The following is a 17,650-nucleotide window of genomic DNA, read 5'->3' as shown; positions in this document are numbered from 1 at the left end:
CTAAAGAGCCTCCTGGTCCCACAAAGGCTCTCCACCTCCACCTCCTTTCTGACAGACAGACCCTTCACCCGCTGTCCTGCTGCCTGGAGCAAGGAGGCTGTGGCCGTGAGCAGGGGAAATGTGTGCACACGGGTACAACGCTCTTTCTTGTGGAAAGTAGGGAGCCTTATGCCAGAGGGTGAGTGAGCCAGAGGGGAAGGGGTGCCGGCTGACTGCAAGATACTGCCCCGAGGATGGGCTGCAACAGCCTCACAACCCTGACACTGCTGCGGTGTGGGTAAGGGACAAGTATCTGAAAGCAACAACCCACCCTGGTGCTTTAAGCACTGGAGTAGGACTCATGAATCACTGGCTGCAGGCACGGCTGGTGCAGCGGAGGCTGGAGGTCTTCCCTGACAGCCTGCACTAGGCTGGGGTTACCCTTCCCAAGAGGATACTCACCGATGTGCTTCCCGTACATGTGGTAGTAGAAGGAGACACAGTAATACTTGGCAGTAATGTTGTAGAGGGGGCTGATGAGCCGGGCTTTGTCTCCTGTCACCCGGGGCCGGGATGCCTCGATGAACATGTAATAACCTACAGAACGAGAGGGAAAGGTGGGGAAAGGCAGCATGCACTGGGTCTCCCTCCCTGCAAGTGATGGAATGCTTGGGGCTGGAAAACCACTCCTCCTCTAAGAGATATGGCCTTGCTCTTCCCACCCGCTCTACACCCACCATGATCCTGGCCAGAGACACTTGCAGGACATCCACAGTGCCTCCCCTGCCTCTGCAGTATTTATGGGAGAACAGGAGAGACGGGCATCAGCAGACCTGCTGAGAACACATGCAGCAGATGAGTCCCTGAACATGCACACACACACATCTGTCTGGGTGCAAAATGATCCTTTCTCCGCAGCCTGAGGAGCCCCAGAGCTGACTGCACTGTTTAAGGAGAAAACCAGAAAGAGGAGGGAGAAACCATTCCAGCCTAATTTCTCTGCCTCAAGCAGAGGGAGAGAGGATTCGGTATATCTGGCCTAAACAATATTGTTATCTAAAGAGAACAATACCAAAGCAGTTGTTAACAACCCAGGGAGGAACAGATTAGCTATTTAATTTGTTGGCATCGTTTTCAATGCTCCATCAGGCTGGTGTACTGAACACTAATGGGAAAAGCCATTTCCTTAGCTGGCCATTGGATGTTTCCCATTTTTTCTGAGTTCAAAGATTTGTGCTTGCATACAAATTTACCTTCCTCGTTAGAGAAAAGGGAAAGTAATATCCAGCTAAAACAGGAACATGTACTCCATGCACAGCTAGTGTGAGCAATACACAACACCAGTCTCCTCTAGCCAGAGGTGAGGCACTTGCTGCCACCCGGCAGGCAGCTCCCGCCTGGTCTGTCATGCTCCTGCTTGGTACTAAAGAGATCTGTTTGCCTCCCAGAGACCTTCTTTGAGTAAACAGCTGGCTGAAACCAGCAGGACCATTTCTAGGTGTTAGAGATGTTCTCCTACTTGTTTATCCTTTTTTGCCTTCAAAACAAGCATCAAATGGGACAAGGGCATTAGGCAGCAGGCAATTAGCTGGTGACAAGAACTAATGCCCACACTATTCCCTTAAACAAAGTCATGGGTGTTTCAATTGTGTGTTTAATGCCAGTCAGTAACATGCAAATTAACTGCTTGCTCCCTGCACCCTGTGCAGAGAAGTATGTAGTGTGGAAAGCAGATCAGCACTCCACCAGCTCCCAGAGCCATAGGACTCCAAACAAGCCAAAAGAAACCCAAACGTGTGCCTACCCTCTGGCGTACCGCTGATGTCCGTGGGGGGCCCTGTGTTGACGGTGCGCTTGGGGTTCTGGGTCAGGGCGTTCTGCCGGGTCCAGTCAAAGTTGTCCATCTTGTCTTGCACGAAGCCACAGATCTTCTCATCCTCAAAGCGGCAGGTGTTATCTGCAGGGAAGGGAAGGGGCTGGTCAGCTGCAGCTTTTCAAACCTCCTCCCCAAGGCTGCCTGGGTGCTTGCAGCAAGTTGCACGGCACTGCTACGCCACCACTGCGGCTCTGCGTCAAGCTGGGGACAGACAGGCAGCCCCCAACCTCAGGAAGAGGCTGAAAAGCAATATATCCGTGATTAGTATGGTTATGGAAGGGTTAATCCAGGCTGATGGTTGTGATGGTCTGACGAAACGGAAGAAGGCTATTGGGCTAAAGAGAAAGAGAGATTCCGCTGGGAACTCTGAGGGGGCAAACGTAGAGGAGAGTAAAAAGAGCATTGAAGGCAAACAGGCCACAAGGGCTTTTAAACCAGAACAACTTGATGGTAGAATAATTTCCACAGGAGAGAGGAAAAAGCACCAGCAGATGACCCCCCTTTGGGCTATATATTAAACTAAACTACGGCACACATGAAAAAAATCGGCTGCGGAGAAGAGGTCAGCTCAGTGCTACAAATGTGTCATTTAGCTAGAGTACATCCAATTTATACCAGTTAAAAGGCACATTTGATACTGCAGCTTATGCTGGTTCCCCTAACAAAATAAGTCATGTAGGTAAAAGATTTTTATGTATGATCAACCACATGTGCAATAGGGCTCCATTTTATTACTACCACAAGACAGTCACACCCTACAGCAATATTGTAAGACAGGTGAAAAACCTTGTGCATAGACATAACCCAATATGGACTTGCAGAGACTCGAATGAACTGGACTTGACCAGGCTGAAGATGGTAACCTTTCTGGTAAAAAGGTAGTTCGTGAGCCACAAAAACAAAGGCCAAGAACCAGCTTTGCACTGCTGATACAGTAGGAGAGGGATGGAGGAAACAGGCAGAAGAGCAAGAGAAAACAGGTCCAAGACCTGATGTGAAAATTCCTTTGTGTTCCAAAAGGTCCCTGGACAGAAACCAGAGCTGGAGAATGGGCTGAGAGTGGGATCTTGGACCTCGAGAGTAGCACAGACATAGTAAGTGCAGATCTCTACCTTCTGCCTTTATATAAGAGCAAGGAGATGTGCTATGAAATGGAAAGATAAGGTATGTAAAAGCCATGAAAGAACACATACAGAAAGGAAAACAAGGCTCTTGCTAAGGGCTTGGGATGTGCTAGAAACCTCATTCATGGCATGCTGGTGCAAGACTCAACTTTTTGGGGTTTACCCCCACACACTGTTCCTGTTACCATGCCCAGATGAAGAGAAGCCCAAATGCCTACTTGGGCTCCTGCATTTCTGTACCTTCAGTGGTGGTTTCCTCTGGTTCCTGGGCAGGAGGTTCTCTGTCCTATCATGGGTGACTCTGGCAGGACACGTAGGGCAGAACAGGGTCAGCAACCTATGGGCTGGGTGCCAAGGATGGGAAGGGCAAGGGAAACTTTCTGCAATGCCAGGGCCAAAAGCTCTAGACATGGTACATTGTGATAGTAGGAGCTTCACACACCTACCATGCACACCAAAATCTGCCATCTTGTACCAGGTAGGTGAGACTACCCATGAAATGAACAGCACCTTGACTCTGAGATGCTGCACCTCCCGCTTCCTACCCTGCAGCTAAGGCTCTCCCCACCCCCTCCAATTTGGAAATGAAAATGACCATCATCCAAAGAGACATCAAAAGCCTGCAGACCCCTGTGGCAGAAAAATGGGGTCTCCATGCTGTTGTTCCCCCTTCTTGCTTGTCTCTCTCCAGAATCCCACAAAAGCAGTGAGAAAAGAGGAGGCAGCCTCCAGCTGTGGCCCACAAAAACGTCTTTGCCACCACAGGTTGGGCTCTGTGCTGCAAGCCACGGGCTTGGTTCATGGACCAGGGCAGCTGGGTTTTCTCTAAGCTCAGTGGGAAACTCCACTCCTGCGAGCTGAGCACAGCCATCTGGAGCTCGGCTGGACTGGCCACTTAACTGCTGATTAACCCTGGCTAAGTGCTTTCCGTTCAATCCGCTCATTTCTAATTAGCATCCTAATCCAAATTAGCTACTGCTCTGAAGTGCCGAGCACAGGGGGCCACATGGCAGCTGGAGCTGGAGGAAGGATGATCTGGGAGCAGACGATGGGGCAGATGCCTGCAGGGTCTGAGGCAGGGCAATTGTGTGGGCTGGGGCGTCCCTTTCATCCCCAGCACAAGGAGATGGAGGGGGGAAAAGGGTGAGAAAGCAGCTTTTAAGGGTCCTTCCCCAGCCCTTGTTGCTGAGAGGAGGGAGTTCATGGCTGCACCAGACACAGATCCTCAGAGGAGGGGCTGGAGCCCACAAGCTTTCTGATATTGCTGGGTTGGTCTAACACCCCAGCTCCTCTCCATTGAACTGAAGACAAACATTTGCCTGGCTCCAGCTCACAGGTTGCCAGCTGCAGTTAGAAGACACAAGGTTTCTCTTACAATGGCATTATCCTACACAGCAGGATCCACCGTGACTGTTCTTTTGCAAGGGACCGGGATGATTTGCACCTCTGACCCTGTTGTGCACGTGGACCTTCAGAGGAGACAGGTGACATCTTTTTCCAGCACAAAATTCCCTTAACAGGGAATATCAGGTGGAAAGCAGAGCTGAAAGCTGTAACACAGAGGCCAGCCAGGCAAGTGACTGAGATGGAGCAAACCCACAAAGCATGAGGCACAGAAACCAAAGGAGAGGCAGATGAAGGAGAAAGCCCAAGTTCAGGTGGAGATCAGAGAGAGCTGTGCAAGACAAGAGGACTGAAGACAGTATTTCCAGCTTCGCAGCAAGGCCTGCTCGTGCCAGCTGATGGACTACTGTGCCTCATTTGTAAGAAGCCTCATACACCCATGGGATGAGATTGCTCAGAGGAGAAGACGCGAAAGTTTGGAGAGAGCTATTTTAATGCCAAAACAGGGCCCTGACTCCACCCTGTCCTCTCACCCAGATGCAGCTACTTCCAGAAGGCGACACTTCTAAGAGAGAGCATAAAATAGAGAAGGGTCCTATGCACCACAGTACCGCAACATGATCAGGCTTATGCCTGATCCATTTGCTGTGCAGGAGTTTATAACTACAGCACATTGCCTCTGCTTAGCTTGGGATCTGAAGGCACTTTGCAACAACTAATGAACAAGGCTTTTTAACACCTCTATGAGGTAGCAATGCCTCTTTCTATATATATATATTGCATTACATGTGGGGAAACAGATGCACAAAAGTATAGAGAGACATGTTTAAGGTCACAGCAGGTAGTGCCAAAGCTGGAAACAGAACCCAAATGCTCTGACTCCTGGTCCTTTGTTTTAAAACAAGCCACAGGAAGGCAAAGCTCTGGCTTTTCTCCAAGCTAGAAGTGGAGGTGCCCAGAATAACTAGGAGATGTTCGGTGTGGTTTGGGATACCGCCAGCACGTCACCTCTGGATGGTTATCAGCAAGGCTCACCAGGAGAACCCTGGCAGATCCAGCCAAAAAGAAAACCTTTAAATGAACTGCTGTGTCTCAGAGGCCACAGTGGTGATCTAACTGTTGACCTCGGCTGTATGAAGCAAACCTTCATGCAGACTCACACCATCTGCCAGGGATCCTGGCTCAGCACTGCGGCACAAAGGAAGCTTCCCGTTTAAAAATTAAACAGTGGATTTAAATATTGAACACAGAAGTTGTTCTCTGAATTGTTAGAGGTGAGGTGAGGTGGCAGGGGAGCTGGTTCCTCAAAGGCTGGAGTTAGCCTTGTCTTCACCAAACAGATTTCCTTGGCAGGCTTTGCAGTGGCAGCAGCTTGAAGTGCAGAGGCGTTTGCTCCCAGTTACAGACACCTCCCTGCATTCTCAAGGGAGAGACCCTCTGCCATGGCTATTAGCATTTCTTGTTGCTTTGCCTTCTTGAGAAACATAATGGAGATTTTCATTTCAAGTCCTTAGGGGGAAGCCATCCCTGGTCCTGAAATTCTGGCTGCCAGATGAATGCAAAAAATAATAATCCTATTCTAGCTGCAGACTATGGGCGAAGAGCAGATGGAGCGCACTTGAATAAAATTGCCTTCGTCATTTAGCTGTGGTCTGATGACTGAAACTGGCTCGGAGCATAAGGGACCACGCTCCAAGCCTCAGCTCTGTTGCAGACCTGCTGCGTGACCCATAGGCTATCACCTTCTCTCTGGAGATCAGTTTCCCCATCTAGAAGATGAAGACAATGAAAACTGTATTGCAACCTCAAAGTATGTTGGATCTAAGAAACAGCATTTAACAGCCTTTTCCATGGTAAGTTTCTAAAGCATTTATAACCAGTAATGGAAGAAAGCTTCACAATACCATAACTGTTTGGGTCACACTGGATTGCCATCTGCTTTAATATCTCCATCTGTGACAAGGGGATGATATGACCTAGACAATCCTATTTGCCATCATGATACAAGGAATTGGTGGCAGTCACCTTTTTTAACCTTTGCGTTACACACATTCCTGAGGAGTGGGCACAGATTTGAGGAATCCAACTCTAAACATTAGGCTCACATCTCATTCCCACATGTTCATAGAGGGGCAACAAGCTCAGACTATTCTGGACTATGAGACATTATCAGAGACAGGACACACAAGCACTAGACAGTAAGCAATGAGCCAGGGTAATCTACAACAACCAGCATCTGGCACTGATCACCACCCACCGTACTTGTCCACGATCCCAAAACATTTTAGCACCACACACAGCCAGACTGCAGATATATGAGAAACAGTGTTGCTGCTCTGGAAGGGCAAGAGAAAAAAAACCCCAGCAATCCCATATGCTCCTTAATGCCCTCGTCCCCAGGGTTGCAAGGCTACATCTGCAAGAACCAGGCAAACCAAACCATCCACTGCTGATGAGCTGGAATAGCTTGCGGGGCAGCACTGCAGGGTTTGGGTTAGAAAGTGAAGGCTATATCCAAATGAAATTGCAGGGGAGAGGTAAGAAGGACAGAGCAGATTCCCCAGCACTGGAATCTAGTTATGACATTAAAATGATCAGTTATTCTAAGAGTTCTTTAGGTAATACCTTAGAATTAAGATAATTCTAAGACAGTTTTTTAAAGATAAATTCTGGTTTTTAGAACCAGATTAACTGATTTTTAAGCATTACGGTCAGTCTTACTGCTAACCTCTAAATATTTGAAATCCTCATGTCTTTTGTTCACTTCCTCTGCTTTTACATTGCTTTTGCTTTATAACCCCAGTACCTGGCTCTGTAACCATGCCACATGCATGCCTGCCCCAATGTCATTAACATCTTATTAGGCTGAGAGAGAAAATGCATGAAGAAATAATTGTATTAAGTGACTCTCAGAGTTTGTAAATTAATCACCATTGTGCATACCCTTGGATCAGGCTGCCAGAGGCATTAATCATCTAATCTTTGCCTTTCACTTGAGAGCTCTCAGTGTTTGCTCCCAGAATTTGGCTGGGCAGCCTAGCGTGAGGATACCTTTACAATCCTGTCCCAACCCTTTTCCCTGGGGGTGGTGGTAGCGGGGGAAGCAGGAAAATAAGAGGTAGTAGCAGGGATTTCCCTGTTACTGGGATGAGAGTCTGGGAGAGCTAAGGGCCTTTGGGCTCATGTTTCACTGGCAGCAGTCTGAAAGGAACGGGCACCTCTGAAAGCAAATGTGGTGGATGCAACTTTAGGCAGTCAATCTCAAGGCATGAACTCATGGGCAAGACCCTGATGATCGGCCCAAAGGTCCCAATATCCAGCACAGGTTGGGTAACTTGTATCAAGGAGAAACCCTAAATGTTTACTGCATGAAAATACAAGTATGGCTGAGTTATCCTCCACCACAGGCAAAGTTCATGCAGTCATTCTGGTCTCAGTCAAACTGCCAAAGCAACTCCAGGTGAGCAATCTGAAGGCTCAGTTTACAAAGACTGCAGGAGATTGATACAATTAGGATCAAAGTTGCTCTGGCTTTACCAGTGATTTATGTAGTGTAAAAACAAGTGGCAAAAGGCCAGATTTTGTCACTTCCTCCCATGGGCTGGGATGCTTGCCTCCTCCAGCGGACACTGAGGGACACATTCTGGAGTGGGTCCCTGGCAATACACTCAGTGTTTCCCAGTGAGTCTTCTATGCAGAATGTTTAAGGAGGATCAGAAAGTGGGGAAAAGCAAAGCAAAGGGAATCAAGAATTAGAGCCACAAAATCCCTCTGACTCTATAAGAAGCTCCTGCTATCAGGCAGAGAATGGTTCATCAAACCATCCTCAGAGCATGCCTCGTGGCTGCCTTAACAAGATAACCCCATACCCTGGTTCCTGGCTGCCGTTGCCTAATCCTGGCTTCTCCTTCCTACTGCTACCCTGCAGTGCAGCAGTAGCACTTGCCTACACGTACACACAGTAATATATAAAAAGACTGAATGCTGATTCAGCAGCTGGAAACAGGGAGAAAGAAATGGCTACATGAAACCACCTGCTCCCCATGGACCACCGGCAAGTAATCTGCCCATCTCTGCCCAAGAGCTTTGCCTGGGCTTATATCCAACAACTGAAGCAAGGGACTTTGTTTCATCCCCTGAAGATCACTCCACCACTACTTACAGCACGCTAGAAATCCTCTTTTATGCTTGATGGGCAGCATCATGTTCTTGTTAAAGACCATCATTCTGAGACGTTGTATATTCTGCTCTCAAAATCAATGGGAACTCTGGGTGCTCAATAAAGATGGGCCTGCATCTTGGCAGGAATGACCAGAAGGTAAATAAGCAAGTAAACAGTGATGACACTGGAGGGAAAGAAGAAAGGGACTGTGGTCAAGGAGTTTGCAAGAGGAACCAGATCTGAGCTGGAGACTGCTCCATACCAGCCTGCAGACATGTCAAGTGGTATCTTTCCTGGTCAGAAGAGGATGGGGGATATACAGTCCTTAAACACAGATATTTTAGGAAACATTTAATAACATGCTTATTGAATGCAGATTGCTAGTGTTAGCGGGAGGGTAGGTTCAAAATCATAACCTATCCAGTCGCAGAGATATCAGGTGTGAGTGGGAGGTATATCTCTGGTGTATATCTTCTGGCAATAATTTGAGGTACAACAAATGGCATTACTTACTGGAAGAACTAGTGTATGCAATTTTATCCTCTTTTGGGGAAAAAGATTTGGCAAAGTCAGCTGTGTATTCCAGCTGTTTGGCTTTCCTGATCTGCTGGAGCACCTGACTAACATGCATTACATTCAAAACATAAATACAAAGGTCTTGTTGCTTACCTGTTGGGTTGGGATAGTTGATTGCTGGAAGAAGAAACAGAAAAACAAGTCAGAACAGCTAGCATTCCCTCAAATCACAAATCACAATCACAGTCTGAAAATAAAACAAACACATCAAGAAAGGTCATAGATGCACAAATCTCCTAGCAGCATCCCTGTGAAACAGCAGTGCTCAGTGCCTGCCTTGGTGATGGAACAAGATGCTGACTCTCTGATCCAAGCAGCAACAGACTTTAAGAAAATCCCACCTAAGGGGTGATCCTGGGATTGCACAGGGAAACCCTTCTGGCAACCCAAGTAGTTTCTGGAGCATCCGCTGGGATAGCACCTACTTAGATACCAAAGCTTGGTGTCTAAGAGGACATCAAAACAGTTTGAGACACTGTGGAAGTCTGAGACAACAGGTATGCTGTCACTCCATGGGACAAGAGGTTTGTGTGAAATCACGCAAACACAGGAGGAGGGGGATCTGTACTTTCTGCTGAAATGCAGCATCCAACTCCTGAGGGCAGTAAAGAAATCATAAAGTTGTGAGAATGGGGAGAGGTGTTAGTTGTTGGGATGCTGGGGAGAAGCATGGTCAATGTGTATCAATGGGATGATCTGCCATTAAGGGTATTAGACAGAGCTACAGGTTTACTAGCAACTAGTGAAGTGAACTGTGCATTCAGCTCTGGAAAGAACTGAAGTGCCCTGACATCCTAAATCCTCCTACTTTCATGGGCATGTGTCTAATACGCAGTTTCCAGTGCCTGTCCTCTAAAATATGCCATTGTGCCAGGGGAGGCTGCAGCATGGCCTGACCAGGGACTGGGGTTTTGTGGCGTTCCTGCCCACAGAGTGCAGAGTGCGAGTCAGAGCTGCTGAGTGAAGGATGAATGGAGACTGACCTTCAGAAATCTCTATCTAGTGCTCTGCATTGACGGCAACAGCCAAAATATGGCCAAATGTGATAGCACTGTGCCATCAAAACTCTGTAGAGCAGAGATCTACCCAAGGGTCATGGGAGACAACATCTATACATGCACATGTCCCTAGGCCTGAGGCTCAGACCTGCTCTTGTAGCTAGGACCGAGGAGGAGACACCTACGTTCCATGTACTGGATGATGCGGGCAGCCATATCCCCAGCCCCAAAGCTGGTGATGGGTGTCAGGCGAACTTCATAGCTCTGAGGCACTTTCAGGTTGGGCAAGATGTGCTCCAGCAACAGGCCCTTCTCCATTTTCTGCACAGGAATGAAGGTTTGGATGGTGTTTCTCTGAGCCAGCTGCATAGAAAAAGAATGCACAGTGTTAAGAAAAATCCTGAAACTGGAGACCTGAGGGATTCTATCCACAATCTAACACCCTATTTCTCCTCTTCCTATACAGACAAATACACCTGGTTTATCAATGAGATCTTCATGCAGAATTGGTTTGAAAATTCCCAGCCCTGGTACAGAACAGTGATCAGGAGCCTGAACTCTCCCTGAAGGAAAGCCTTTGGGTCCTCCTGACTGGGGGGGACAACTTGAACAGGACCTGGAGCAACCATGTGTCAAATCAATGTCTCCAACAGGGAAGCAATGAACCCAATTCACCTCCATTAGTGCACCAAGGTCCTGTGCACAGTCAGCATGGCGTTTTGCCAAGATACCCTTCAGTTCACAATCACTGCTGCAGAATTCATTCAGTTGCTGCCTGGGTCCTGTGGCATTTCACTGGGATCTGTCTACTGCCATGCTTTCTCATCACTCTTCCATAGGATTCACCCTTGAACCCTAGCCCATGCCCCCTCCACAGACCAGAGCAAGGGGTCTAGTTCAAGTCAGTGGTCCTCTGGAGTGCCCACTGAGGAAGAAGCTGAACCAAGCCAGCTGAACCATACCAGCCTGCACATTGTTCAGTCTGCTAAGGCAGCAGGGAAGTTTCAAGAAAACAATGGGAAAAATATCATTGTCAGAAACACCACCACTAAAAATGATGAATTATGTGTCAGTGAAACTTCCCTGCCACAGTCATGCTTGCTTGGTGGGGGAAGGACAAGAACAAGGATTGCACTGTGAAGATACAGTTTCCTGCCTGTTGCCCTGCAGTGCCTGGATCCTCGTGGCAAGATTTGGTCCTGGTATGTTATTGGAGATGCTGGCCCTGGTAAAAAGACCTTTGTCAGGGCTTGCCATGGCCCAGTGTTCACCATCCCAAACACTAAGCCTCCCCCTGCCTTTGATATATCCTCTAGGCTGACAGGTTTCATCACAAAGGCAATTGTCCTGATAGGTCGGCTCTGTGTTTATCATTAACTCTGAAGTTACAGGACGACTGGAACAGGGACGCAGGGAGGAAGGTTTACAGCAAATCTGTCAGTGTAGAGAGTGTGGGGGAAGAAGACAGAGTGAGGGCATGGCAGGAGTGAAGGCCATCAGCAAGGCAGGGCAGGGGAGCAAGATGTGGTGCTTGGTAAAACAAGCACATGCATTCCCTCCTCTGCCTGCCTCCAGCCCTAATGTACATAACCCTAAATTCAAACTCAGAGCCAATGGCTGCCACTGGAGAGCTTCCCATGCCAGAACCCTGTTCATTTCCAACATGGCCAGGACCCACCTCCTCACCTGAGTCGATATGCCCACAGGCTGGACAGTGCTCCCAAGCGAAGGGGCAGGGCTGGACCAGATGCTGCCATGGTACCGTGTCGGGTCAGGGACTGGCCCTGGGAACCAGTGGCTGTGTGTGGTTCTCACGGTGAACAACAACTTTGTACCTGCCTTACAGATTGTACCTAAAAGAGACCTTTGTACCTAAAGAGATCAGGGTGCAAGTTGCTTAAGGAACTGCTTTCTGCACCCTTCTCCTCCTCCTCCCCCATGCAAGATGGGTCAGAAGGCCGAGAACCTCTCTGGTGCCTTCCCCCAGCTTGGTGCCTTCCCATGACGCACCTGGGAGCAGTCCTGGTGGGCAGGACCAGGGCAGTGACTCTGGGAACCAAGCATGAACTTGGCACTGGGATGCTGCCAGGACCCATTCTTACCAACAACGCCCCATCTGCATGCATGCAAGCTGGGTGCTGATCCAACTGGCTTGCCTACTGCTCAGCCCTCCCATCTGCCAGTCCTCTGCACCGTCACTCTACCAAGCGAGAGTGGAGCTGGCTCCCAGCAGCAGCAATCTCACCTGGGATCATTAGCACAGCACCAGACCCCCAGTTATCTGAGAGGAGAGGAAGGGGTCACAAGCCAGAAAGAGAAGGCTGGAGCAGTACGGGTCCTGGCACAGAGCTTTTTGGGGAGCAGAGCCTGACTGGTGGGGCTGGTGGCAGCTCCTCCCTGCAGGCTGCCATGAACTGGGGTGCTGGGAATGCAGCCAGCAAATAGGAGGAGGTCAGGAGCCATTTCCCTCATCTAGACATAACCTTTAGAAGAAAAACAAAATGGAGAGCTGGAAAGCAGCCTGAGGGTGAGATTCAGACAGTGCAAATTCCACCTCAGCTGGGAGTTAGGTGGAATTTGGGTATCTAAAGCCTCTGGGAGCAATGTCAAATCACTTACCCTCCCACATCACCTAATCCAGGACAAACTGAGAAATCAGCCTCCAGTCTGGACTGCAAAGCTCTAGATCCCCCAGTTGAGTCTATCCTCAAGGGCACATGGGTTTAACCAAATAAATACCTGGCTGCCACCCAGGTTTGGCTGTGAAACAAAAATTAATAAAGACACATATGCCCCCCATGGGTCACAAATCTCCTGCTTCCCAGGAAAGACCTGGATCACTAGGTAATGGGAAAGGCAGAGCTGGAGCCTGGCATGTGCCTCCTTTTGGAGCAGAGGGGAAAAGTTTTGTGAGGGTCTTCTCCCTCCACCAAATACTTCGGACCCAACTCTTCTCTCAGCCTGTGTCCTGTCTCTATTCAACCTGCAACTTGGACAGACACAGCAACTAGCTGCTAGCAAGGCTGCCCTCCACACATCCTTCCTACAACCCCTACAGTCCTGCTATCCTGACAGAACTGGCCCAGGATGTCTTTCGAAAGACTGGCTCTTTTGGGTGAACAGAAGAATGGGCCAAATGTCTGCCCTGGGCTAGCTGCAGCCATCAGGAGAAAGGGTCAGGTGTGCTGCCAGCACAGTTTAAAGGGCATGAAATTAGTGCAAAGGAGAAAAAGGGGACAGCTTCAGCCAGCCGCTTGCTCTGTGCACACAGAGCAGGTGCTGGCTTGCAGTCACTAGCACGGGGCCAGCAGACAGAGCCATTAAGGCCAAGGTCTGGGTCTGGCTCTGTCTCCCCCTCTCCTGAACACCCTTTGCCTTCCTGATTGCCAGCAGCAGCTCTGTGCAAAGCTGCCCGCATCAGTCCAGCAGGAACCCATTTTTTAATCCTCTGCTTCAATCACCCGCTGCTGCCCTTGTTCTCCTGCTCTGTGCATGCTCTTCTCCCATGCTACCCTGGTATCTTTTTCCCTCCACCCCCCTCCTCAGCCTCCTTCCTCCTTCTGATCACGCTGGCCCAGTGCTCCAGCTTAATATTGCTGCGGTGCAGTTAATAAAGCAGAGGCAGGCGCAGAGGACAGTGAAATGCTGGCCACCTTATTAGAGATGCTGAAGCCTCAGTGGAGGATCTCACGCAAGAAGCTCATTCATCACCAGGCTCGGGATGCTGCCAGTGGGGCCAGAACAAGAGCACAGCGCAATGCACAGCCTCATCTCTGCCTTCACCTCCTTTCATTTCCAATAATGAGAGGGAGGGGATGGGAAGGGAAAAAACAAACGAACCCACAGTTTCTACCAGCTGGCTGTGAATGTCACACAGGCTGCAGAGGGGAGAATCTTCTTGCAGAATGGGTTCACTAAAAACACCTTAGAAAGGGCAAAATCAGCCCTGCATGGGATGTACATATTCACATGTGCAGTGTGCAACCTGACTCCTTCCCCGTCACTTGTAAGCAGTGTAGCAACCACGGGAGAGCACACTCATGCTCGTATATACTTAGCCATCAAGCCTCCAGGACCTGCAAGCTAGGTCTGCCCTTTCTCATTCCTCACCATCACATTCTGTTGGTAGGTATTGTCTGCCCAGTCCTCCGTCTTATCATTTGAGCTGGCTCGTGATGCTTAGAGAGCGCTTGTCCCACTGTGGCCAGCCAAGATGGCTCATGGTCCAGGAATATATACCAAGAGCCTCAGACAGAAAAGCAGGATGCCACACTACCTCTGCCCTCTGCTTCCATCCCAGCTGGGATGCTGTCATAGCAGAGGGGTCCAAAGTATGACACCACCAAAACCACATTTTCTGTTTATGTAGGCTATTAAAGGAAAAAAGGATCCTGTTTTCAGACTGAATGATGTTTAAGCCAGGTACATATCAGCTAACAGACATAATAAAGCCACAGGATATTAATAAACATATCTGTCAATAGTTACTGTTGCAGTTCTACTCAACAAACCACACCATGGATTCACAAGACCATGATAACTTACCTGTGTTGGGACTTGGTATGACCTGTGTAGCCACACATGTGGTCTCACAACCAGCTGCACATTAAGCAGCTGTATGCTTGTTTGAGGGAGAAATTAGAAAGAAAACCTGTTTCATCACCAAGCCCCAGGGAATTGTTGCAAACACCAGCTAGAAAAATGTACATTAAAATCATGCAGATTCCCCAACAAGCTGATTGGAGCAAAGGAACTGCTCTGTGGGCATCCAGCTTCCCAGCATTGCTATTCACTCCTGTCACTCTGTCCTTACTTGTCCTGCTTCTTCAGCAACTTCTCAGCTCAGGGCACGAGGGCTAGCTCTGCTCCAGTATCTCCCATCCAAATCCTTTCCGCATGTGCTCACTGTCTCTCCCTTTTTTCTCAGCCTCATTCAAATTCCCCTGGCTGCTCCTTCCTGCAGCACAAATGAGATGGGCTGCCCATGCTCCCACTCCATTCTCGCCAGCTGACCACAGACTTGGGGCACTGGGAAAGCTCCCAGCTCCCATCCCCAGCCAGGATGGCCTCTCCAAAGGGAGAGGAGATGGCAGACAAATGCAGGCTGGTGTGGCACAGCAGCCTCACACGCAGGCTCCCTCCCTCCAACAGGCTCTTGCTCGCTCCCCGTACAGCTCCACAGAGGAGCACAACAGACAGATGCCATCTCTGGCACGCTTGCAGGTGGGGCATTAGGCTGAGTCTCCCCCACCTCAGCCCTCCTCTCTCATCTGTGACAGTCAGGACGCTCTGGAGAGCAGACATGCATGGGACCAGGAGCCGCGCAGAGCCTGGTGGTGCAGGAAGCACAGGTATTTCAAATAAGTTTGAAAGAAGCATGGGGCAAGAATGCGGACAAAATAATCTTCAACTGCCCAAGCAGCTCGTGGGCTGCACTCTTCAAGCAACCAGCAATTAAGGTGGTCTTCAAAGCTTAGCACCCTGGCAGCAGTAGGTGCAAAAGCAGCTTTGTCTCTCGTGCCCAGGAAAACAGACAGTTCAGCCAAGCTGCCCAGTTTCTCATCAGGCAGAGACATCTCAGTTTAGCATGGTCCAGGGGCTTGAGGAAGGTGAAAGCAGCAGAAGGGCACTTTTCCTCTACCAGGTAATACTGCTCAGGATGTGAAAGAGCCTCCCATTTTTACCAGTTCAGCCTGTTAGCCAACAGTCTTGGACACATCATATAGCTCTGTCCTAAGGGGCTGCAGGCACCATCTCATACCAGATTTCCCCCATGGCTGCGACTGCCATGAACTCATCCCAACAAAATCCAGCTAAGACACAGCTACTCCCTTCCAAAGGGAGTGGTGTTCACAAAGACCAGAAACAATCACACCATCACCATCAACCTGATGGGACTGACAGTGTCTGTGGCCTTAAACTGGTGACAGCCAGGTGACAGCCAGGAAAGATACTCCCAAGCACCGCATCCTAGGGACTGAAAGGGGCTGAACTTAGTTACAGTGCCAGTAACAACTCCTGGGATGAACACGGGACTCTGCAATGCAAAATACCCTGCTACCTCAGAAGACATGTCTTGCCCTCAATTTCTGCCCCAACTGCACCTCCAAAGCTACAAGATGCCTTGCAGAGAGGTGACTTCAAAGGTTTTAGATGCCACGGACTTCTTAAATTTAAAAAAAAAAAAAAAAGGAAAAGATGATGACAGGATTTATGCATGTCAGAGTTTACAGTGTCAAAGACTGAAAGCAAATTATCCAAGGGACAGACCCATTCTCCACTGCTGGAGAATGAGAGCCCAGGAGATAAGCTGCATGGGTAGAATAAGATCATTGCAAATTCCTCGGGAAAAAGAGGAATGAAAAATGCTCAGAAACAGGGGCAGGAGGGAGGTGGGGACAGGGAATTTTAGGAACCTCTTCTGAGGTTCTGACCCTTCTCTCCCACTTTTTCCCATGGACTTTCTGACACATGGCAACGGATTGAGATTCTGGTCCTTGATGACACCTTGACACCACAGGACAGAGCAGAGGAAGATGGTTTGTCTTTGACATTGCAACTGAACACCACAGATTTGATTCTTGCTCTCTGTATTTTGGCAGAGGGATAAAACCCCTCTGCAGCAGCAGCCCCCTCCTATCCTCCAGGATTTCAGAGAAGGGAAAAGCATGGCCACGTTCAGGGACACAGCAGGGGAAGTACACTCCTGGCTGACAGAGTCCAGTCCCCTGTTATCACAGGGGTTACCTCTGCTTATTCATTTTATGAATGTACTGTATCCCATCTTGAAAGCCATTCCTGTTTGGCTTGCTCCTCCCGCTGGATGGCTGTTCCAGAGCCTGACTGCCCTAATGTTCTCATTTCCAGCCTGAATTTATTCACAGGCAGCTTGCACCCAGTTGATCTTGTGCCAATATTGTCCTTTAGCTTAAACAGCTCTTTTCCCTCCCTGCTGCTTGACCCCCTGATGTTTTTATAGACAGCAATCACACCCCCTCTCAGCCTTTGCTTTGCTAGGCTAAACAAGCTGAGCACTCTGCCTCCTCTTGTAACACAGACTCTCACTTTCCCTGATCTACTCTATAATCCTTTTCTGCATGATCCCACTTGCTGGAGGTGGGTATCCTAGCCCTGCACAGAGGATGCAATAGCACTTCTCCACCTTGCCTGGAAGTACCTCAGGCTTCACCTAGCAGTACATTTCCCCTTTCTCACCTCTGCATCTTACCAGCAGCTCCTTGAAGTCAACACTCACCCACATCCTTCCTCCATTTCCGTCATTTCCCACTTACGAGCTCCCAGCCTGTAGCCAATTCCTCTGATAGCACTCTCCACATGCCTGACCTTGCATTTGTACTGCTGCATTTCATCCCCCCTGAGCCACTCAAGCAGTTTTCCATCTTTCAGACCTTCCCTATGATATCCTGATCCTTCACTGAGGTGGCATTCCCTCCCAACCTGCTGTCAGCTGCACAAAATTTCAACAGCACAATCCTAATAGGGGATACTGATCTGACTGGCTGGTATCAGCCATGGGGAAGATGCCTGGCCCCTCAGCAAGGTAGCTGCCATCTGGAAAAGGCATTTGGGT

General features: G+C 49.1%; 1 protein-coding gene across 1 annotated transcript in view; it reads right to left on the bottom strand.

Annotated features, from left to right (window-relative positions):
- The window catches only part of MDGA1 (MAM domain containing glycosylphosphatidylinositol anchor 1), a 148,867-nt gene that overhangs the window by 21,171 nt on the left and 110,046 nt on the right, over window positions 1-17,650 (bottom strand). The window contains exons 11-14 of the mRNA XM_075708086.1: window positions 10,245-10,422; window positions 9,155-9,178; window positions 1,784-1,936; window positions 442-576 (exon numbers count right to left, since the gene is read on the bottom strand). Of these exons, the coding sequence (XP_075564201.1) occupies window positions 442-576; window positions 1,784-1,936; window positions 9,155-9,178; window positions 10,245-10,422 (490 nt within the window). The remainder of the gene's footprint in view (window positions 1-441; window positions 577-1,783; window positions 1,937-9,154; window positions 9,179-10,244; window positions 10,423-17,650) is intronic.

Source organism: Pelecanus crispus, chromosome 3, assembly GCF_030463565.1.
Source record: "Pelecanus crispus isolate bPelCri1 chromosome 3, bPelCri1.pri, whole genome shotgun sequence".
NCBI lineage: Eukaryota > Metazoa > Chordata > Aves > Pelecaniformes > Pelecanidae > Pelecanus > Pelecanus crispus.
The sequence above is the reverse complement of the archived record's forward strand: the minus strand, read 5'-3'. Positions and strand labels throughout refer to the sequence as shown.